At 60.4% G+C, this 22504-nt stretch overlaps 2 protein-coding genes across 8 annotated transcripts in view; one reads left to right on the top strand and one right to left on the bottom strand.

Annotated features, from left to right (window-relative positions):
- The first annotated feature begins 841 nt into the window (after positions 1-841).
- Positions 842-17661, top strand: MYBBP1A (MYB binding protein 1a). 3 transcript variants are annotated; one of them, XM_010382183.2, is made up of 26 exons: positions 842-1099; positions 1268-1363; positions 2489-2572; positions 2674-2748; positions 2850-2957; positions 4425-4600; positions 4759-4926; positions 5054-5171; positions 6611-6906; positions 7493-7603; positions 8292-8417; positions 8631-8798; positions 8881-8980; positions 10946-11042; positions 11127-11278; positions 11541-11624; positions 11708-11857; positions 12033-12113; positions 12215-12372; positions 13606-13858; positions 14027-14152; positions 14236-14304; positions 14875-14982; positions 15204-15305; positions 16266-16402; positions 16590-17661. In XM_010382183.2, the coding sequence occupies exons 1-26, from the start codon at positions 902-904 to the stop codon at positions 17143-17145; spliced, it is 3897 nt and encodes a 1298-aa protein (XP_010380485.1). In that variant the 5' UTR covers positions 842-901; the 3' UTR covers positions 17146-17661. The 3 variants fall into 3 exon arrangements, with proteins under 3 accessions (XP_010380485.1, XP_010380484.1, XP_030778793.1); XM_010382182.2 differs by having other exon boundaries at positions 11943-12113; XM_030922933.1 differs by lacking the exons at positions 842-1099; positions 1268-1363; positions 2489-2572; positions 2674-2748; positions 2850-2957 and having other exon boundaries at positions 4475-4611; positions 11943-12113.
- The window catches only part of SPNS2 (sphingolipid transporter 2), a 40376-nt gene continuing 35401 nt past the window's right edge, over positions 17530-22504 (bottom strand). For 3 of the 5 annotated variants that reach the window (XM_030922936.1, XM_030922935.1, XM_030922934.1), the window contains 3 exons: positions 20388-20486; positions 20138-20301; positions 19632-19766 (listed from right to left, as the gene is read on the bottom strand). In XM_030922936.1, the coding sequence (XP_030778796.1) occupies positions 19688-19766; positions 20138-20301; positions 20388-20486 (342 nt within the window). In that variant the 3' untranslated portion in view covers positions 19632-19687. Of the gene's footprint in view, positions 19105-19605; positions 19767-20127; positions 20302-20387; positions 20487-22504 lie in introns of those variants that run through there. The other 2 variants (XR_004054941.1, XM_010382180.2) reach the window with 2 other exon arrangements.

Here is a 22504-nt window from a genome sequence, read left to right as displayed (position 1 = left end):
CGGATCCAGGCCTGACCCTGCATTAAACTCACCAGTGATTTCCCATCACCCTCAGAATGAAATCCTAGCCCGGGGCTCATGCAAGCTTGCTTCTGGCCAGCCTCAGCCCCTCCAGCCCTGGACCTTTGTTAAGTCGCAAGGCTTGGGATTTCATCCCCTTAGATCCTTGCAGGAGTGCGGGGAAGGGGGGCCCTTCTTGTCACTCAGCTCTCATCCCAAATGCCACCCTTCCTCACAGAGGCCTCCCTTGACTAATCCCTCAAATCATTATTGTAGACCCTATTTAATAGTAATTAGCTGTGTTTTTAACGGGTGATGTATTCACGTTCCAGCGTTTAAAAAGCTCCTTCTGCAATTAGAATTGCATTTCTAATTCTCTTCATAATTATGCTTCTTTTTAATGCATTTGGCTCCGTGTTCCTCCACGAGAGCAGCGGCTTTGTTCCAATCGCCTAGCACGGAACGCAGCAGGAGCCCAGTAATTGTTGAATGGCTCAACGTTCGGAGCGCAGGGGCCGATCTGGGACGAGGCGGCTCGATGTGCTACACCTCGGTTTGTTTCCGAGATGGGCCCTCAGAAATGCCCCCACGGGGCTCCAAAGGGGTACATGTCACAGCCGCCAGGGAACTACGGGTGTGAGCAGAAGGCGGGGAAAGACCGGCGCCGCTCAGCTAGGTACTTCCGCTCAGAGCTAAGGCGGAAATGCGGCTTTCCCTGGCCCCGCCCCTGCCCCGCCTTCCTGGGGGGGCATCGGCCCGGCCCCGCCCCTATTGGTTCCCCCGCCCCTCCAGGTTCTTCCGCCTCCGCGCCGACACTACCGGTGCGCATGCGCCATGCCCTGACCTGGAAGCTGCTGGGCCCGGGGCACACGTGTTTTGTGTTTCGGTGAGTGTGGCGGAGATGGGGAGCAGGGAACTCGCCGAGCGGATGTCTCCTGGAGAGGCGACGCAGAGTGGCGCCCGGCCTGCCGACCGCCATGGCCTATTGAAGCACAGCCGCGAGTTCTTAGACTTCTTCTGGGACATTGCGAAGCCTGAGCAGGAGACGCGACTTGCGGCCACGGAGAAGCTGCTGGAGTATCTGCGCGGCAGGCCGAAGGTGGAGTGGCGGGGTCTGGGGCAGGGGCCGCGCATATCCCGGCAAGGAAGCGGCGGCGGGCCAGGGATTTGGGACGGGGGGCACGTGGTCGCGAACCTGGATGCCAAGGTGCGCGGGGGCGTGCACCTTGTTTCACCATTGAACACGAGGGTGCGCTTGGTTCTGCAGGGGTCCGAGATGAAATATGCCCTGAAGCGCCTAATCACGGGACTCGGGGTTGCGCGAGAAACAGCCCGGCCTTGCTACAGTTTGGCCCTGGCACAGGTGAGGTGGTGCTCCTGGCAGGATCCCAGCCATCCAGGTCAACGGTGGGGTGTGAGGAGGGCAGGTGTGGTGCGTCAGCTGCGGCGGAGGGGCAGCCCGAGAGAGAGGTAGGGAGTGGCAGAGTTGATTGGAGGCCAACCTGAGGGAGGTCTACCTCACATGAAGGTGGAGAAAGTGTGAGCAAGGCCTGGCCAGGTTTTCTCTTTGGTGCTTGGGTTGCCCGGCCGCTTAGGTACGCTTGCTGGGAGCGGTGCGCGCTGGGTGGGCTCCCTTAGGCCTGCAAAGGCATTCAGCTGATTGCAGTAGACCACTCTCTGAGGAACCTTGACAAGGGGAAGAGCAATAAAGACCCAGGCCTGCAGGATCAGCCTGAGGGGAGCTCAGACCAGGTGTGGAGAGAAGACTGAGTGGCGGAGAATTTCAGACGAGCAATCTAGGGGCTATAGAAGGTACTTTTGTGCTGGGCATTGTGGCTCATGCTTGTAATCTCAGCACTTTGGGAGGCCGAGGTGAGCGGATCACCTGAGGTCAGGAGTACAAGACCAGCCTGGCCAACATGGTGAAGCCCCGTCTCTACTACAAATACAAAAATTAGCTGGACGTGGTGGCGGGCGCCTGTAAGCCCAGCTATCCAGGAGGCTGAGGTAGCAGAATCACTGGAACCCAGGAGGCAGAGGCTGCAGTGAGCCCAGATCACGCCACCGTACTCCAGCCTGGGCGACAGGGCAACACTCCATCTCAAAAAAAAAAAAAAAGAAAAAAAAACAAAAATTAGCTGGGCGTAGTGGTGGGTGTCTGTAATCCCAGCTACTCAGGAGGCTGAAACAGAATTGCTTGAACCCAGGAGGTGGAGGTTGCAGTGAACCGAGATCGCACCACTGCACTCCAGCCTGGGCGACAGCGAGACTTCATCTCATAAAGTACTTTCAGAAGCCCTGGTGGAGACAGAGCAGGGGAATGAGATTTGGTTCCATGTGAGCAGCTCCAGAGGCGTCCTTGGGGTGGGACTAGGGACCTGAGGCTTCTTGGGAGAAGTTGAAAGGGGAAAGGAGGTTAAGGTTTGTGAAGATGTAGCTGGGCCACTCTCCTGAACCCCTCTTCCTCCTGCCACACAACTGCTGGCAGCTGTTACAGTCTTTTGAAGACCTCCCCTTGTGCAGCATCCTGCAGCAGATACAAGAAAAATATGACCTGCATCAGGTGAAGAAGGTAAGAGTGGATCTGGGGACGTCAGCAGCTCCAGGGGTGGGAGGCTTGGGAAACAGGGAGTCCCAGGGTCCCTCATGCCTGTGCCTGGAATCCTTCTCTAGACAATGCTGAGACCTGCTCTCTTTGCAAACCTGTTCGGAGTACTCGCCCTCTTTCAGTCAGGCCGGCTGGTGAAGGTAAGAACTTTGGAGGGACTGGGGGAATGTGGGCTGGCTTGGAATGGGTAGGGGACAGTAGTGTGCCCTGCTCATACCCTCTGTCCTTCTGTGGGGACCAGGACCAGGAGGCACTAATGAAGTCGGTGAAACTGCTGCAGGCCCTGGCCCAATACCAAAACCACTTGCAGGAGCAGCCCCGGAAGGCCCTGGTGGACATCCTCTCCGAGGTATGAGCTCACCAGCTGTGTGGGCTCGGCCAACACTTCCCGTTACAGAGACATCAAGGGGGCTTGAATGAAAATCTGGAACAGCACTGTTCCATAGAAATACAGAGATATATAATTTGAAGTGTTTCAGTGACTGTCGAAAAGGTAAAAAGAAACAGGTGTCATTTAGTAACATTTTACTTCGTCTGGTATATCTAAAATATTATTGAAATATGCATTGGTCTAAACTGTTGAGGTATCTTACACGCGTTTTTTTTTTTGAGACAGAGTCTCACTCTGTCACCCAGGCTGGAGTGCAGTGGCCGGATCTCAGCTCACTGCAAGCTCCGCCTCCCAGGTTCACGCCATTCTCCTGCCTCAGCCTCCCGAGTAGCTGGGACTACAGGCTCCCGCCACCTCGCCCGGCTAATTTTTTTTGTATTTTAGTAGAGACAGGGTTTCACCGTGTTAGCCAGGATGGTCTCGATCTCCTGACCTCGTGATCCGCCCGTCTCGGCCTTCCAAAGTGCTGGGATTACAGGCTTGAGCCACCGCGCCCGGCCTATTACACACTTTTTGTCAGGTCGTCTCCAAAATCCAGTATGTATTTTACACTTAGGCACATCCCTGTTCAGATTGGCCACCTTTGAAGCGCTCAGCAGCCCTGTGTGGCTGTGACTACTGTATTGGGCAGTGCAACTCTAGAACTGTGCCTGGCACGTCGCGAATATAGAAAACGTTTGCCTTGTTATCCTGGTCAAGGCTGGCCCCTTGTGGGCCTCCACCTCCCGACTTGAGAAGGTAGCACCTAGGCCCTTTTGCCACTGAAGAGAAAGGCAGGGGCTGGCAGGTCCCAGGCCAGGGCTTTCTGTGCAGTCTTGACCTCAGAGCCAGAAGGACCTGAATTTGAATCCCAGCTCTCCACCCAGGGCTCCTTGTGTATGAAATGAGCTAGTCCTCTGAAATACCAAAAAAAAAAAAGGAATAATTAAAAGGGTAGCCCTGACCATGCCTGTAATCGCAGAACTTTGGGAGGCCAAGGTGGGCAGATCACTTGAGGTCAGGAGTTCGAGACCAGCCTGGCCAACATGGTGAAATCCCATCTCTACTAAAAATACAAGAATTAGCTCGGTGTGATGGTGCACACCTTTAATCCCAGCTGAGGCAAGAGAATTGCTTGAACCTGGGAGGAGGAGGTTGCAGTGAGCCAAGATCACACCACTGCACTCAGCCTGGGCGGCAAAGCAAGACTCTGTCGCAAAAAAAAAAAAAAAAAGAAAAAAGCAGCTACCTCCGGGCCAGTTAGCATCAGTGGGATGCTTGTCAAAAACCCAGCTGCCCGGGAATTTGAGTTTTGTTAGCAAATACCCTCTGATGACTCTGGTGCCTCACCAGGTGGCCCTGTGTCAGGAGCCTGGCAGGTAGAACAGGAGCCACCCGGGCTCACCACGCAGAGGAAGCCACAATTTCTTATCTCTCCATCCTTAGGTCTCAGTGGCTACATTGCAGGAGATCCTGCCAGAGGTCCTTAAAGCCGACTTGAATACAATACTCAGCTCCCCCGAACAGCTGGAGCTCTTCCTCCTGGCCCAGCAGAAGGTGCCCTCCAAGCTCAAGAAGCTGGTGGGATCCGTGAACCTATTCTCGAATGAGAATGTTCCCAGGTGTGACGGAGGTGGGCGGATTTGCCCTCCCTGGGGCTGTGGGGCTGCATCTGGCCAGGCCCAGATTTGCCATGTGGCCTGGGGGTGTCCCGGCTGCTCTTGGCACCCTGGCCCTTGCCCGTGAGGCGAGTGTTCTCTCAGTCCCTTGCTCTCCGCAGGCTGGTGAACGTGCTGAAGATGGCTGCCTCCTCCGTGAAGAAGGACCGCAAGCTGCCCGCCATTGCTCTGGACCTGCTCCGCCTAGCGCTCAAGGAAGACAAGTTCCCACAGTTCTGGAAGGAGGTGGTGGAACAAGGGTTGCTGAAGATGCAGTTCTGGCCAGCCAGGTGCTTGCGGGGCGTGTCCTCTCTCGGCCACCTTCCCTGTCTGTGAAGTGGGTCTGGGCCACCAGTCCTGAGGTCCCCGCCAGGGGTCCCAAGGGCTCTGACCAGGCTCTGTCCCGCACCCCCTTAGCTACCTGTGTTTCCGCCTGCTGGGCGCAGCCCTGCCCCTGCTGACCAAGGAGCAGCTGCAGCTGGTGTTGCGGGGAGACGTGATCCGCCATTATGGGGAGCACGTGTGCACTGCGAAGGTGGGTAACGCCCGTGCAGCTCGACACTGCCAGAAAGGCTAGACAGGGAGCTCTCCTTGCCAAGAAGGGGAGCAGGGCACCTCGGGCGCTTGGCCACGGGTGTCCCCTCCGTCTGGTTAGTGAGCTGCCTGAACCCCTTCCCCTCGGACAGATTTGATTTTTTGAGTTGGAGTTTCGCTCTTGTCGGCCATGCTGGAGTGCAGTGGTGTGATCTGGGCTCACTGCAACCTCTGCCTCCCAGGTTCAAGCGTTTCTCCTGACAGCCTCCTGAGTAGCTGGGATTACAGATGCCCACTACCACGCCCAGCTAATTTTTGTATTTTCGGTAGAGACGGGGTTTTGCCATGTTGGCCAGGCTGGTCTTGAACTCCTGACCTTAGGTGATCCACTCGCCTCGGCCTCCCAAAGTGCTGGGATGACAGACGTGAGCCGCCACGCCCGGCTTCCTTCTGACGGTTTTGATAGGGTCAGGCCCCTCATGGGCGTGGATAGCCAGTGGGCTGTTCAGCCCTCCTCCGCTCCAACCCATGCTGCAGTGATGAGAACAGTCGTCATGACAGTGTTTGGGCACCAGTGAGCCTGGTGCCCAGTAAGTGCTACTGGGTTCACTGTTCTCACCAGCTCATTTGCAACAAGTTTCAGAGAGCTGTCATTCTGGGTGAGGGGGCAGACTTGAAGTATCAGGCAGTGGTTAAGAGTTTGGGTTGGACGGTGGTGCACACCTGGAATCCCAGTTACTCGGGAAGCTGAGGTGGGAGGATCCCTTGAACCCAGGATTTTGAGGCTGCAGTGAGCCCTGATCGTGGCACCACACTTTGTGGGGGGCACAATTCTAAAAAACTGAAAACAGCTTGGGCCGTAAAGCCAGACATTACCCACTGGGAGCCTCTGACCCTGAGAAGTTCCTTCTAGGTGTTTTTGTGTCTCACTTTATTCACCTACACAATGATAATATTGGTCGACTGCAAAGGGTTGCTAAAATGCTAAGCTGCCACACAAAAACGCGGGGTGTGGGGGTCCTGGCGCTGAGGAAGCGCATGAGGTGCTGGTTTTTGGTCCCGAAGATGACCAAAACCGAACATGGCATGGAATTAGCAGCATGGCCTTTGAACCCCGGTCAGTCTCACCTCAACTACCACTCTGCCCTGCGTCAAGCCAGGAAAACAGACCATCCCCATCCAGCAAGGCAGATAAAGGGGCCTTCTGGGGCCGGAGGTGGTGAAGCTGGGGCAGTCAGACCCAGAGAGCCCTTGACGCCAGACAGAAGCACTGGGGTGACAGGGAACTGTTGCAAGTTCAGGCTCAGCCTAGCTGTGTACGATGCAAGGTTTCCGGGCCTTGGTTTAACCCGTAGCGGGTGCAAGCCTGGTGGGCTGTTGGGTTATTGACTGCCTGCCCTCTGGGCTGGTGGGCTCAGCTCCATGCTTAACTTCTTGCAGCTCCCAAAGCAGTTCAAGTTTGCCCCAGAGATGGAGGATTACGTGGGCACCTTCCTAGAGGGGTGCCAGGATGACCCTGAGCGGCAGCTGGCCGTGCTAGTGGCCTTCTCATCCGTCACCAACCAAGGCCTCCCTGTCGCGCCTACTTTCTGGCGGGTCGTGCGGTTCCTGAGCCCTCTGGCCCTGCAGGGCTATGTGGCCTGGCTGCGGGACATGTTTCTCCAGCCAGACCTGGACTCCTTGGTTGACTTCAGCACCAACAACCAGAAGAAAGCCCAGGATGCGTCACTCCACGTGTGAGTGGACCTTGGGGAAGGACCCCTAATTTAGGAGTTAGCTTCCTAGGCCTGCAGAGCCCAGCAACCCGAGCCCTCCCTCCACAGTGTCCTGGCTCTAAACTGTGAAAGGAGAGAGGGGAAGAGCCTTAGCTCTCATGTGAGGCTTCAGTTTGCTTGTGTGGTCGCACACTGGTGATTGGGATGGGGAGATCTTGGATTCCTGAGATCAGGCAAAGGAATGTCCTGTTTTTGCCAGTTCTTTTGAGACAGAGTCTCACTGTGTGGCCCAAGCTGGAATGCAGTGGCATGTGATCTCAGCTCACTGCAATTTCTGCCTCCCAGGTTCAAGTGATCAAGTGATTCTCTGCCGCAGCCTCCGGTAGCTGGGACTACAGGCACCCGCCACCACACCCAGCTCATTTTTCTATTTTTAGTAGAGACGGGGTTTCACCGTGTTGGCCAGGCTGGTCTCGAACTCCTGACCTCAAGTGATCCACCTGCCTTGGCCTCCCAAAGTACTGGGATTGTAGGTGTGAGCCACTGGTCCCAGCCTGTTTTTGCCAGTTCTAAGTGGCTCTCATGACCTCACCTCCTGCCCTGCTAGGCCTGAGCGAGCTGTGTCCCGGCTGAGGAAATGGATCATCTTTCGATTGGTGAGCATCGTGGACAGCCTGCACCTGGAGATGGAGGAGGCCTTGACTGCACAGGTAGCCAGGTACGTACGAGATGTGCTGGAGCCCCAGCTTCCCATGGGCGTGTGGCCAAGGAATGGGGCCCCTTAACTCATCCTAGTTTGCATCCCCTGGAGCCAGAAGCCTTTGGGTTGAGTCATCAGTGGGGAACAGGCGCAAGGGGACTTGGGAATTCCTTAGGAACCCGTGAAGGGAAGGGGCCCAGGAGGCATCCCAGCTGCAAGGGCCTAAAAGGTTCAGGTGTGCTCTGCGCGCCCTGCAGGCAGCTTTTGCACGTGGGAGCTGTCAGGGACGCCTCTGCCCACACCTGCCTCGTCTGTGCCTGTGCAGAGCCGGGTGTTCATGTCACCCTCAACATTCACGGTTGCAAGAGGGGGCTGCACCGGCCCCGTGTCTGTGGGAGCAGTGATGTGACTTGGCCATGACCACACAGCCTCCCATCGCTTGGTTTCTTGGGAGGGGCACTGATTCTCTCTCTCCAGCTTGGGTTAAGCCGCGTTCAGCTGGGGATCCAGACCAGAGAAACGGCCCCTTCCCATCCTAGCCCAGCCCCCTCCAGCCTTGCCTGTCAGGCCCCTGAGGGCTGTACCCAGAGCAGAAGGGCTCCCCCTCCTCCTCCTGGCCTTGTACGCTCGGGGGTGCCATCCAAGGAGGGGAGCCTGTAAAACCAATGGCAGTGAATGGTGACGGCCGCTCTCCCACCCTCCTTAGGTTTTGTTTGTTCCACGCATTCTTTGTCACGAAGAAGCCCACATCCCAGATCCCCGAGACAAAGCAGCCATTCTCCTTCCCTTTGGAAAGCCAGGCCCGAGAGGCTGCCAGCAGTGCCTTCTTCAGGTGAGTCTTGGGCAGCCCAGGAGAGGCCCGAGGATGGGAAGGCCTTGAGGGCGCCTGCTCCCTCCAGGTCCCCCAAGCTGGGAACAACAGCAGAGGTCTCAGGAGTTCTAGTAGGTCCTGTAGAGGTGGGAGACTGAGCCCTGGGGAGGGCGGAGGGAGGCAGCTACATTCACTTGTCCGGTCTGGTGACCCCAAGCCCCACCCCTCGCCCAGTCTGCTGCAGACCCTCAGCACGCAGTTGAAGCAGGCACCGGACCAGACTCGGGGTGGGCAGCCCTGGACCTACCACCTGGTGCAGTTCGCAGACCTGCTGTTGAATCACAGCCACAACGTGACCACCGTGACACCCTTCAGTGCGCAGCAGCGCCAGGCCTGGGACCGGTGAGCACGCGGGATTTCCAGGGGATGGGCAGGACGCTGGAGTCTGGCGCAGGAGCCTGGGAATCCGCCTGTCTCCCCACAGGATGCTGCAGACTCTGAAGGAGCTGGAGGCCCACTCCTCAGAGGCCAGGGCTGCTGCCTTCCAGCACCTTCTGCTCCTCGTGGGCATCCACCTTCTCAAGGTACCGGGGCCTGGGAGGGAGGGGCCGTGAGCCTGGGGTTCTGTGGCGCAATGGGCCCCCTAATGAGAGGCCTGAGGGCTGTGGGGGTGGCCAGGAAAGGCTCTGGGGGAGTTAAGTTGGGAGGTGTTTGAAGCCAGCCTCGTCACAGGGGGAAACCTCCCTCTGGCCATTTAGCGGCATTAGCCGGTGTCCTAGGCTCTCCACGCAGGATCTCTTGTCATCCCCACAGCTTTGAGGCGGCCACCTCCTCTCCATGTTCGACGTGGAGAAACTGAGACTCTGACTCAGAGGCAAAGTCACTTGCCCTGTACCCCCAGCTGTGGGAACACTTTCTGGCGACGGGCTCTCTAGAACCACGGAGTCTCCCTCTCGGTTCTTCCCATCAGGAAGCCCTGACCACATTCGAGGCTTAGTACCCTGATTTCTTTTGAGAGTTTTCTTCTCATAACATAGGAGGCTCTTCCCGGGGCTGTTTCGCGTCTTCTGTAGCCTGAGTAGGTGGGTCTCTCACTCGCTCCCGTCTGGCCACTTGACTGTGGTTGTCTTACTTGCCAGCTTTGGTTATTCTGAGCCCAGCATGTGGATGAGCTGTTTGGGGAAAGGTTGGCCACGATGCCCCTTCTGATTCTTGGCGTCAGGCCTTTGATAGCAGCAGAATCCTGGTGATTCTGGGAGACATGTGCAGCCTGTCCTCAACCTTGGGGTCTCTGAACTTGACTTGGACAGAGGAGGCTGCAGTTTGCTGTGTCGGACCTTTAGATAAAATGTGCAGCTCTGGCTGGGTGTGGTGGCTTACACCTGTAATCCCAGCACTTTGGGAGGCCGAGGCGGGTAATTACAAAAATTAGCCGGGCGTGGTAGCAGGTGCCTGTAATCCCAGCTACTCGGGAGGGTGAGGCGGGAGAATTGCTTGAACCTGGGAGGCATAGGTTGCAGTGAACTGAGATGGCGCCACCGCACTCCAGCCTGGGTGACAGAGCAAGATTCTGTCTTAGAAAAAAATAAAAAGGCGCAGCCCAGAGAAGGACAGGGCCCTGCCTGGGCACACAGCCTGGGAGCCGGAGAGCAATGACAGGGGCTTTGGGCTGCTTTGTCCCACCCTGGCCTGAATGTTCAAACTGCCCACTGCATTATGAGGGGCACGTCTGTCTTTTAGGTGCCAAAGATCACACGGTTTTCAAGAGTGCCTACTGCACATGCACATGCGCACACCACACCTCCTCACTCGAGTCCAGGGTTATCCGCAGTCAGATGAGTTCAACGTAATTAGTTAAAACGAATGACTTTCAATTCAGTCTCTCATGCCAAGCCAAGCATGGAGGGAATAATCTAGAATTATGAACTGGGGGCTGGGGCTTGCTGGCTTCTCTGGGACCCTGACCATCCTTGTCAGGCTCTGCCTCTCTCGAGTGTCAGAGCAGGAGTTGGACGCCTTGTCCCCTGCAGGCTTTTGGATCCCGTAACTGCATATTAGGTGTAAAAAGGCCCTTAACTAGCCAGGCGTGGTGGCTCACGCCTGTAATCCTAGGACTTTGGGAGGTGGAGGCGAGTGGATTGCGAAGTTAGGAGTTCAAGACCAGCCTGGCCAACATGGTGAAACCCCAAAATATAAAAATTAGCCGGGCGGGGTGGCACATGCCTGTAATCCCAGCTACTTGGGAGGCTGAGGCAGGAGAATCACTTGAACCCGGGAGGCGGGGGTTGTGGTGATCACACCACTGCACTCCAGCCTGGGCAATAGAGCAAGACCCCATCTCAAAAAAAAAAGCCCTCAGCTTTCGGGGTGTCCTGGGGTCCAGCTGGAGGCTTCCATCCTGGATTGTAGGGGTGACTGGCTAGGGCGGGCCAGGGGTTGGGGTGTTGAAGGCTTCTGATGCCACTGCTCCCATTTGGCCAGCCCCTCGCCTGGCTTAGAAGGGCTAGGGACAGGGCCTGGCCCCAGTGTGTGTCCTGTCCTGCCCACAGTCCCCTGCAGAGAGCTGTGACCTGCTGGGCGACATCCAGACCTGCATCAGGAAGAGCCTGGGAGAGAAGCCCCGCCGGAGCCGCACCAAGGCCATCGGTGGGTCCTTGGTCACGAGAGGGGCTGGAGTGGTGCAGCGGGGCCAGTGGTCCCCTGCCCGGGCTCAACCCCTCCCTCTTGCAGACCCCCAGGAGCCCCCATGGGTAGAGGTGCTGGTGGAGATCCTGCTGGCCCTGTTGGCCCAGCCCAGCCACCTCATGCGCCAGATGGCCCGGAGCGTGTTTGGCCACATCTGCTCCCACCTGACCCCGCGTGCCCTGCAGCTAATTCTGGATGTGAGTTCGGATCTTTGGGAATGGACCGTGGGCTCACCGAGCAGCGAGCTGCACCGGGGTCGCTGCTCCAGCCTCCCGTGTCCCCGCCTCCCCGCTGGGAGCCTGCGGCCGGTGGGAGAGGTCTCGGTGAGGCTCTGGCCTGGCCACCTCTCCTAGGCTCCGTTTTCTTCTGGGAAATGGGGGCCTTTGGCCAATGCTGGGCCGGGCCTCGAGGGGAGGGCTGGGGGCCGCAGATGGGTCAGCGGCTGGGACCCCTCCCTAGGTGCTGAACCCCGAGACCAGTGAGGATGAGGACCACGTGGTGGTGACAGACGATTCTGATGAGCGGCGGCTGAAGGGTGCAGAGGTGCTGCCAGCGTGGGCCGGGTGGGGGCAGCAGGGAGTGGGACAGTCGGAGAGGTGTGTGATGTGCCTGCCCCTACCACCCAGGACAAGAGCGAGGACGGCAAGGACAACAGAAGCTCGGAGAGTGAAGAGGAGAGTGAGGGGGAGGAGAGCGAGGAGGAGGAGCGCGATGGCGACGTGGACCAGGGCTTCCGGGAGCAGCTGATGTCCGTGCTGCAGGCTGGGAAGGCACTGGTGAGCGGGGGGCCGAGAAGGGCTCAGGTGTCCCTGTGTTGTGTGCCCGCCCGAGGCCAGGCTGACCGCTGGGCCTGTCCCTCAGGGTGGAGAGGACAGTGAGGATGAGGAGGAGCTGGGGGACGAGGCCATGATGGCCCTGGACCAGAGCCTTGCCAGCCTCTTTGCCGAGCAGAAGCTGCGTGTCCAGGCCCGGCGAGATGAGAAGAACAAGCTGCAGAAGGAGAAGGCGCTTCGGCGCGACTTCCAGATCCGGGTGAGCCTGGGGCGGACCGCGCCCCGCTGCCTCCCCGTTTACCGGCCCCCGCCTCCCCAGGCACCCGCCCCCGTGTTGCTGACCTGCCCTGCCGGCCACAGGTGCTGGACCTGGTGGAGGTGCTAGTGACCAAGCAGCCTGAGAATGCCCTGGTCCTGGAGCTGCTGGAGCCGCTGCTGAGCATCATCCGGCGCAGCCTGCGCAGCAGCAGCTCCAAACAGGAGCAGGACCTGCTGCACAAGACGGCGCGCATCTTCACGTGAGCACAGTGGGGCAGGGCGGGCAGGTGCGGCCGGCAGCCTCCAGGCACAGGAGGGCCAGAGCTCTAGGCTTGCTATCTGCACAGGAAGGAGAGAGCCAAGCTTCCAGCCTGGGCCCTCAGCTTGCAGGCTCCCCGCTCAGCCCTAGAGGCACACGTCACTCAGTGAATCGCAGTCCTCGCTTCATCCCCGCATTCTCCCGACACAGTGCCAGCAGTGCCCTGGAGCTGGGGGCCATCCCTACCCTTGACAGTCTCGAGTGGGGCGGTGCTGGGGTCGGAGGGGGACAGTGAGAGCACCTGTGGCAGGGGACACCCAACCCAGTCGTCAGAGGTGTAGCGTGGGTGACAGTTTGGCAGGCTGGGAGGCCTTGGGCAGGGCAGAAAGGGAGGAAGAGCATCCTGACGGGAGCCGGTCAGACACGCAGCTGGAAGGTCAGGTGAGCAGCGAGGCCACGGGCCCCTGCACCCTCGCAGGCCCTGACCCTAGCGGTGCTGGGGGCCGTGGAGGCATTATCAGCAAGAACATTGGTGTGGGGAAGGGTCTGGGTCTGGTTTCCCTTTTCAGAAATGGCTGGCAGCGCAGAGAAGGGTTTGGGAGGTGCCGTGCTGGAGGCAGGGGCAGGCATGGGGGAGACAGGCAGGTGCCAGGTAGACCTGCCTTCAGAGCTCAGGTGCTGGGGAGGTGAAGGCCTGGGACCTGGGCGCTGCATGGATAGTCTGGAGGGCGGGGAGTGTGACTGGCAGTGCATTCTTCACAGCCCCAGGCCCGCCCAGGCCACGCCTTCTCAGATAGTTCTGCCAGTGTGCGTGGACAGTGTTCGTTGACCATCCTGCCTCTTGCCCCATTGTGTCCCCAGCCCTGCAGGGCCACATAGGGTTCTGAGCACATGAACCCTTGTCTGTCTTTACACAAGGCCTGGAGGCCACGGCCCCACGAGAGACAAGTGTGGGCGGGAGGGGTGCCCCAGGCGGGTGGGTGGCCCTTGGTGCAGCCTCCGCCCAGGGAGCTGTTCTGTTCTCCCCTGGGGTGCTCCGCTCACCCAAGCACGCTGAGCCCACACAGCTTCCAAGCAGCCTGCAGGCGGCCCTGGGCCTTTCTCTGTGGCCTGGGTCGCCTCTGTCTTCTAGGCCTGTTTCCCCACCTGTAAAGTGGGACTTAGGCTGCCTCTGCTTGGTGGAGCAGGGTGGACCGAGAATGTTGTGACCAGCTCTCGTCCTCACCACCCACAGGCACCACCTGTGCCGTGCCCGGCGCTACTGCCACGACTTGGGTGAGCGCGCAGAGGCACTGCATGCCCAGGTAGAGCGGTTGGTGCAGCAGGCTGGCCGCCAGCCCGACTCCCCCACCGCCCTCTACCACTTCAACGCCTCTCTCTACCTGCTCCGGGTCTTGAAGGGCAACACTGCCGAGGGCTGCGTGCGTGAGACACGGGAGAAGCAGAAAGCCGGCACTGACCCCAGCGCCATGCCCACGGGCCCGCAGGTGAGCAGGGCCTGGCCCAGGAGCAGCCGCAGGCATTTCACAGCCAGGGAGGGGAGGCCGGGACTTTCCCAGGACCCAACCCTCAGCCTTCTGGAGGGAGGCCAGGCTCTGGTCCCGTCCCAAGGACCCCTCTCCTGGCCTCACCCAGCCCTCTCTCGCCTGGCCTAGGCTGCCAGCTGCTTGGACTTGAACCTGGTGACCCGGGTGTACTCATCAGCGCTGAGCTCCTTCCTGACCAAGCGCAACAGTCCCCTCACAGTTCCCATGTTTCTCAGCCTCTTCTCCCGGCACCCGGTGAGTGTTGGGGCCTGCCCTGCTTACTCGGGGTCCCTGCTCAGCCCAGCCTGCACCTTACAGCCCTTGTCACTCCCCACCAGCTTCTCTGTAAGAGCCTTCTCCCCATCCTGGTCCAGCATGTCACAGGCCCAGTACGGCCCCGCCATCAGGTAAGAGACTTCCCAGCTCCCAGCCCCGGGCCTGTCTGAATTAACCCGCTTAACCCTCTTCTGACTGGATATTGTGAGGCCCCAGAGCGCTGCCCTGGTGAGCACGGGCACAGCCGTCCCTGCCCCACTGGCTTGACTGTGGTACACGCTCTCTGATGGGGGTGGCCATGCCCTGGCCCCTGCCACACCTTGAACACAGAGGAGCAGAGGGGGCAGGGCCGACCTCATTCCCGCAGCCACTGCTGCCCGTCCTGCCACACAGAGGACGTCCTTGGTAGCATCTGCTCAGGTGCCAGGGCTGTCGGGGGCAGGCTGGAGGAAGATGGCATTAAGCCAGTAATGGGCAGGAATTGTCCCAACCTGAGGTCCCACCTCTGTCCAGCTGGGAGGTCTTGGGGTCCCCACCTGCACACGAAGGCATGGGAGCAGGTGGCCACAGAGCCCAGAGCAGCAGGCAGCCTCGCACACTGCCCATGGCAGCGCCCGGCAGGCCCCCGAGCCCTCATGCATCCTGAGCTGTGTGCGCCCAATGTGCCGAGGCTCCGGCCACCCACCTTTGCCCAACCATAGGCCTGCCTGCTGCTCCAGAAGACCCTGTCCATGCGGGAGGTGAGGTCGTGCTTTGAGGACCCCGAGTGGAAGCAGCTGATGGGCCAGGTCCTAGCAAAGGTCACCGAGGTAACAGCCGGGGGGCGCCCCTTTCCCTACCCCCTCAGAATCAGTTCTCTGAGAGAGTTCTCCGATCTCTGGGAGAGAAGTGAGGATTGGAGCCCGAGTCCGGAGTGGGGGGAACTGGGGTTGTCCCAGGAGACGGTCCCTGCCTCTGGGCCCTAGTCCCGGCTGGGAAACAGGCTTTGAGCAGCTCTCCAGAGTGCCTCAGCCTGGCCACCCTCCCCTAGAACCTGCGCGTGCTGGGGGAGGCGCAGACCAAGGCGGAACACCAGCAGGCACTGTCCTCCCTGGAGCTGCTCAACGTTCTCTTCAGGACTTGCAAACAGGAGGTGAGGCAGGAGCCCAGTCTGGGATCGTGTTGGGGTTCCTCTTGGGGGCCTCGGGGCCTCCTGGGCAGCAGTGCCATGCCCAGGCTGGACTGTGGGGATGGGGGTCATGTGGGGAAACTTCGGAACGCCTGGGCCAGGGCTCTGGATTGTCATTTGGGCAGTTACCGAACCATGGATGGGTGAGTGGCTTGGGAAGGGACTGTGCCACCCTGTCCTCCTCCTGCAGGGCGGGGTGAGAGGGTGTGGTGCTGTCACATCCATTGAGAAAGCTGAGAAGGGGCTGGTAGGGCTGGAGACTGTGGAAGGGTTGGAGAACATCCAGGGTGGGCAGCCAGGTTTCCAGGCCTGGCACAGGGGTGTGGGTGGCCATGAGGGCAGGGCCAGGAGGCAGCTGGAGGTGGCCATCTGGGTCCCCTGGTCTGGCCCAGAGGGCAGGGTTTGGGAGTCTTAAGCATCGGTGCGAGTCAGCCCTTGTGGAGGGAGAGCTTGCCAACGGTGTGCCGGCAGGCAGAGGCGGGGCCCAGGACGGGGACTTACAACACTGGGTGACGGTGAGGAAGTGGGGAGGGCAGGGCTCCTGGAAGCCAGCGGATTCCAACAATAACCCATTCAGGATGTGCAGGAAGGTGGCAGGGGTGGGTGGGGAAGGGCTTTGGCAGCCCTGTAGTGATGGAGTGATGGGGAGTGGCCCTCTTGGAGGTGGGCGGGCTAGGGCCACTGCTGGAGGGGAGGACACAGACTCTGAGACCAGGCCTTCGGCTCTGGGAAGGAGGAGAACCAACACCTGGGGTGCGTGTTTCCTCCCTGGGAGAGAGACACGGACGACTTAACAGGCAGAAGGAGAGGCTAAGGTCCGGAAAGGGGCAGGGGTCACTGGTGAGGCAGCAGCAGGGCAAAGGTGGGAAGACTGGGAGCCCGGGAGAGGCCCTGCCCATAGCTCTGCCTTCCCACCCTCTGCAGAAGCTGACCTTAGACCTGACGGTGCTCCTGGGCGTGCTGCAGGGGCAGCAGCAGAGCCTACAGCAGGGGGCACACTCCACCGGCTCCAGCCGCCTACACGACCTCTACTGGCAGGCCATGAAAACCCTGGGAGTCCAGTAGGTTCTGGGAGGGGGACGCATACCTGGGGCGGGGGCTGGGAACACCCTCACGCTGCTGCACATGTACTCGCTCAAGCGCATGCTCAGATGCGGGAGCCGTAGGCCTCTCGGGCCCCACAGGACCCAGGTGGCGGTGGCTGCTGCCCTCACTGGGCACCTTCTTCCCTTGCTCACTTCCCTTCAGGCGCCCCAAGTTGGAAAAGAAGGGTGCCAAGGAGGTCCCCAGTGCCACCCAGAGCCCCATCAGCAAGAAGCGGAAGAAAAAGGGATTCTTGCCAGAGACAAAGAAGCGCAAGAAACGCAAGTCAGAGGATGGCACGTTAGCAGAGGATGGCACGCCTGCAGCCACCGGCGGGAGCCAGCCCCCCAGCATGGGAAGGAAGAAGAGGAAAAGGACAAAGGCCAAGGTCCCGGCCCAGGCAAACGGGACGCCTGCCGCCAAGAGTCCAGCCCCTGGAACCCCCACCCTGAGCCCCAGCACCCCTGCCAAATCCCCAGAACTGCAGAAGAAAAACCAGAAGCCGTCCCAGGTGAATGGAGCTCCCAGGTCCCCCGTGGAACCTGCAGGCCAAAAGCAGCCTCAGAAGGCTCTTCCCAAAAAGGGGGTCTTGGGCAAATCACCACGGTCTGCACTGGCGCGGAAAAAGGCAAGGCTGTCTTTGGTCATCAGGAGTCCCAGCTTGCTTCAGAGTGGGGCCAAGAAGAAGAAAGCGCAGCTGAGGAAGGCGGGGAAGTCCTGAGCACAGGCACAGGCCACCCTCGGCCCCTGCCTCCATCTGTCTGAGACTCTTTTTTTTTTTAAACCATGATTTAATAGGCAAGCTGCTTCTATGGCACTGGCTCTGCCACTGGGGAGGGTGTCTGTTGCCACCTGCCTAGGCAAGCACAGCCGAAGCCATTCCACAGCACTGGGATTCCTGCAGGGGTCCCAGGGTGCAGAGACCTCCCCACCCCCGGTTCTGGGCTGGGACCTTGGCTCCGGGGCCATGTCCAGGGCTCTGGTGTTCGCCTGGGTGGGTGCAGGTCGATGCACTGGCTGCAGGCTAGGTATGGGGGTGACCATCACTCCTGCCTGCCACCCCCCTGCCCCCAGGCCTTTCTGCTGGGAGGGAGCCACCAGGGGGTGATTTAAATAGGTTTATTTCTTCATTTACAAGAGGAATATATTTGGCTTCTCTCTTAAGACTCTGAGATTCACAATCAGCAGCCCTAAAAAATAAAGGAGCAGTTTGGCTTCCGGAAGGAAGAGGAGGCAACACTCGGACCTGGTTCTTGTACAACAAGAAAACATCGCTGGGGCCCCGCTGAGGCTGAGGCTGGAGTGGGGGTGGAGGCTGGTCTTTGGGGGATACCACCCCCACCCCATCCTCCTGTCAGACCCCCAGGGTACCCCAGTGCTTGGTGGGTGGGTATTCCACTAGCTTACACACCACTGAAGCCACAGCCAGCCAGTAACGAAGGGGCAAGAAGAGCATTGTCCAAGCCGGCTCTTGGGGTCTCCTGTTGGCCACAAGGGCCCCCCGCACCAGAACCACCTTGATTGCAGCAGATGTGCAGGGAGTGTGTGACGCAGGAGGTAAGCTCCCCCAAAGCGGGTTGGGGCTGGTGTGGTGGCGGCAGCTGCATCCTGGTGTGTGCACGGATGGGACATGGGTGATCGAAGGCCTGGCCCCCGGGGTCATTTGGTGGAATACCAGCGGGTAGGGGCTGGCGTCTCCCAGGGGCCTCGGCCTCAGCTCTGGGGCAGGAAGCTCTGTGGATAGCTGCTTCCTCCAGCAGCCAGAGCCCTGGCTACTGCCCCATGGATTCTGGGAATGGTCTCCTGGGCCCTGCCCCTGGAAAAGGCTTGGCTCAGCCTCAGGGAGGGAGTGGGTTCCTGGCTTGGGGGGTGGTGGCAGGGAGAGGAGCCCTGCAGAGGTGGGCTGGTGTGTACCTCCTAGAGACCTCGAGCCTGGGGGCACAGGTGGTGTACAGCTGCAGCCAGGGCCTTCACCCCTGGTGATGCCAGCTTGTCCGAACAGTCCCCATCTGGGACCTCCAGGCTAGGAGCCAACCCGAGATAGTCAGTGTCCTCCAGAGAGACCAGCCAGGCCAGGGAGTACCCAGCGACTTGGGTGCCCAGCTTCAGTTGCCAGGTTGAGTCCAATACCCCCAAGGTCCGAGGCCCAGCTGAGAAGCAGTGGTCCCTGCACACCAGGCCCTCACGTGAGCCTCAAAGCCGGGACTGCCGCCCTGAGGCCTGGGCCACCTGCTCTCTGTAAGGTCCAGGGTCTGTTGAATGTTCAAAGCTGCAGATCCTGCTTTGCCCAGCAAGTTGTGTGGGAAAGTCCAGCCCCCTGGCCCTTCGTTCTAGGGAGGGCAGGGACTTGCCCAAGATCACATAAGCTGGTGGCAGGCCAGGCTCTCCCCGGACACCCACTTGGGGCTGTCTTCTTCCTTGGCCCCAGGGGCCCTGCAGCCCAAACCTAGGGCTGGGAATCTGTCCAACCATGTGGCTCCAACACACACATCCTTCCAGGGTAACTGAGGACACAGCCTCTTCTTGATGCCAGGGCCACTCAGCAGGCCCAGGCCAGAGAGGGTGGATGCCTAGCCGTGGATCACACAGAAAGCTTTGGGGCAGCCCAGCCGGTCCCGGACGCTGTAGGACATCTCCCAGACGAGGTGGGAATGTGAGTTCTTCATTGTCCCAATGGCACCTGGGGAAAGGGGTGTTAGGTCAGAAGTGGGGCTTAGTGAGGCCCATTCCACGGCTGCCCTCCCTCCTTCCCTTTTCTTGCTGTTTGGAGACGCAGGCCTTCCCCTGGACTTGGGGCTGTGACCCTGGGTCTGGTGCTGCTGGGAAGCTATAGCTCCCAGAGGGAAGGTCCAAGGAGTCAGGCCCTGGTACATGGAGGAGAATCTGGGAGAACAGAAGTCCGGACCGAGTGGGCAGTTCCTGGCCAGTCCTGGCCCTGACCTGTGTGAGGCCCCACCCAGCCCTTGGAAGGAAGGAAAGGGGAGCTCATTTACTGGAAGAAGGAGCCTGCTGTCCCACCCATGGCTCCATCAGTAAATTCTGGCAACATCTTCAGAGACCAAGCCCGGGGTTGGTGGGATGTGCTGGGGCAGGACTCCGGAGGAAAAGTGCTCCCTGTTGCCTCACCCTGGCCTTCCCCCTTCCGCAGGGAGCCCCCGCGAGCATCCCGGCCTGCACTCACCACCTCAGACTTTCACAGATGCGGGCGGCATCACCAGCTGGTTCACCCTGGGGGAGAGACGGGCGGGGGTCAGGGCGGCGCATCAGCGGGGGCCGGGCCCGGGCACTGCTCTGGCACATCGCGTCCTGGGGGCCAGCTGACCGGAGGCGCTGGGCAGGGACCTCGTCAGCCCCAGGGGGAGGTGGGAGAGCCCAGGGGTGGGGAGAGGAGAGAGAGACAGGAGTAAAGAGGAAAGGAGAAAAGTCAGAAAGTGAGAGGAAGAGGAAGGGGAGGGGGTCCCAGCTTTGAAAACCACTAAGTCCACAGCCAAACCCAAGTCTGGACCCACCGGCCACCCCTGTGGCCCCCCCACAGCTCCAGGATGACCCAGAGGCACAGGAAGGCCCAGGGGCTGGGCCCCAGCAACCAGGTCACCCACCGGTGCATGGGAGGTCTGTACCCTCCCCCACCCATCCCCGGGCAGGGCTCATGGGGGCCATCATGGTCCCTGCTTCCCAGCAGGCACAGCAGGCCTTCCCTCACCCCCACTCACTGCTGCTCAGCCTTGGCGCGGTCGCTGAGGAAGAAGAGAGCAGTGGCGAGGAAGAACATGCCACCCAGGACCACGACGAAGGGGCAGAGCATGAGCGCGTAGCCCAGGCTCAGGAACTCCCAGAGCGGAGAGTCCTTGGTGCTCTGGCGGATTAGGTCTGAGATCTGAGGATTTGGGGGTGAATGTCAGGGTAGAGCCCTCCTGAAGCCCCCCAACCTCCCCAGGCCAGCCCCACCCCGGGGTTACTCACAAAGCCAATGAGGTAGGGGCTCCCGGCGTCCCCCAGCAGGTGGGAGGTGAAGCTCTGCAAGGCCACAGCAGTGGCCCGCCGGGTGGGGATGACCACGTACTGCAGAACAGGCAGGCAGGTCAGTGGCCAGAGGAGCCAGGCCCACCCGCCTGGCCCCAGCCCCGGGCCATGGCGCTTCTAAAGCTCCCACACCCTCAGACTCACTCCTGTCCTGGGTTTTCACACCTCTCCCCCCAGTCACCCCCTCTTCTCCTTGAGCCCCTCCCACCCACACACAGCTGCAGTCACCCCCTCAGCCCCAGGGCCTTCCACACCTCCAACCCAGACCACTGCAGCCTGCCCCAGACTGAAAGCATCACTGGCCTCAAACCTGCTGCGCCCCCAGGACACCCCTCAGAAATGACCATCTTCACCTCCCTCCCCTCCCAGCTACATGCGGTCAAGGGAGGATACTTTGGGGGTTGTGCAGGTGCCAGTCACTAGAGGCCATTAGCCCAGAGCCCTCCAAGCCTCGGAGTACTGGAGACATCAGGAATGGCCATGCCGCCGCCTTCCTGACGTGGCTCCTGCTCCATTCCTGAGACCGGCGTGCCTTGGCTTCTGCCCTTGGTCCTGGGTCATGGGGACACTGAGGTCCAGAGAGGCACATGTTCCTGAGGGAACCCGAACCCCAGCCATGGCCATTTGTCCTCACCTCCCAACAAGCTAAAGACCCATCTTGGTTCCTTCCCCTTCCTGAAGACCAAGTGAGGCCTCGACGGGCCTGGGACGGGAGCTGGGGAGGCAGGCCCCTGCCTGGAAGAGCCTCTGCTCGCACCCGTGGGCACCCTCAGCACTGAATGCCAGGCCGGTGGTGGGCCCCAGACCCTCATCAGACAAAGTAGGCCCCGACCCACAGGAGCTTTGCTTCAAAGCTGGGCAGGCCAGAGTCAGTCAGGAGGGGCTGGGGTGGAGGTAGAATAGGCATAGCCAGCTCTGTGGGTCCCCAGGCAGCCCCTGTGCCCCGAACTCCGGCTGCCTTGCCTCCTCGGAGCACCAGCCTCAGTGGGCATTGTGTGCAAGCAGCCAGCACCCACGGGGCATTCCTGTTGCGGGAGTTGGGGGCGGGTAGAAAAAGGTCTGAGCCTGATGAAACGTGTGGCCCCGAATAAACTGTGACATGATCCCTGGGACCCTGACCCTGCCGGCAGTTGTCAGGGGCTCCCTGGTGGTGGAGGCAGGGGAGGGGTCCTGCCCAGCACCAACAGCACCTGATCTGCAGACTCACTCTTCCCTTCATGCTGGGCCTGTGCAGTGACCCTGGCACACCCCTGCCACCGCCCCAGCCCATGCACTCAGGAGGACACAGAGTGACACCCCAGGGGGTAGCGGATATGCTGGGAGGCTTGGGGTGGGGTGAGGCAGGCTTCCTGAAGTGCAGGAGCCAGCAGGGGCCGCAGTGCCTGGCAGACTCATCTCTGGGGCTATCCCATGCTGGGGTGCCCAAGCCCAAGCACCCCGAGAGTCCACTGCTGAGTCCTTCCTCTTTGCCCCAAAGCCTGCCCTGACACCTCCCAGATACTCTCCCCTGGCCACGGGACCAAGTGTCACACCCCTGCCACCCCCAGATGGCCACAAATCCCTAGCCCCACTCCTGGCTCCTCCCAGGGTGCTCCCATCCCCACCCAGGGACCCAAGGCCCTGCTGGCTACTCAGACAGCCCTTTGTCCCTGGCTGGCTGGTCTAGAGCCCATTGTTGGCCCTGTGAAGACAGCCTCTGTCCACCCGGCCCCAGCCGCAGGCACGCCTGGGAGCCAGGCTGAGCAGGGAGGGCAGAGCCCATGGATGCTCAGACCCAGGGGGTGGGGGGAGTGCTGGTAGGCAGCACCACCTCAGTGCCAGCCTGGCACTGCCAGCCTCCCAGACACTAACCTGAGCCTTCAGACATCCTCTCCCACTTGGTCCCCGCATCTCGCTCTGCCTGCCTGCCCAACCCTGTTCTGCTCTGTCCAGAGGCAGGCCCCAAACTCTGATCCCCTCCTTGCCTCTGGGTTCATATTCCTGGCAGGCCTGCCTTCCCCACCACCACCTACCAGCTCTCCCACCCCTTCACCGGCACCCCCCAGCCACCCCTGTGA

Source organism: Rhinopithecus roxellana, chromosome 19, assembly GCF_007565055.1.
Source record: "Rhinopithecus roxellana isolate Shanxi Qingling chromosome 19, ASM756505v1, whole genome shotgun sequence".
Taxonomy (NCBI): domain Eukaryota; kingdom Metazoa; phylum Chordata; class Mammalia; order Primates; family Cercopithecidae; genus Rhinopithecus; species Rhinopithecus roxellana.
This window is presented reverse-complemented; position numbering and strand designations above follow the sequence as displayed.

Coding starts and splice junctions, on each gene's coding strand:
- MYBBP1A (XM_010382182.2), top strand. CDS start 902: ATGGGGAGCAGGGAACTCGCCGAGCGGATGTCTCCTGGAGAGGCGACG. Junction 1,364..2,488: donor ACAGTTTGGCCCTGGCACAG/GTGAGGTGGTGC, acceptor AACTGCTGGCAG/CTGTTACAGTCTTTTGAAGA. Junction 8,981..10,945: donor TGGGCATCCACCTTCTCAAG/GTACCGGGGCCT, acceptor TCCTGCCCACAG/TCCCCTGCAGAGAGCTGTGA.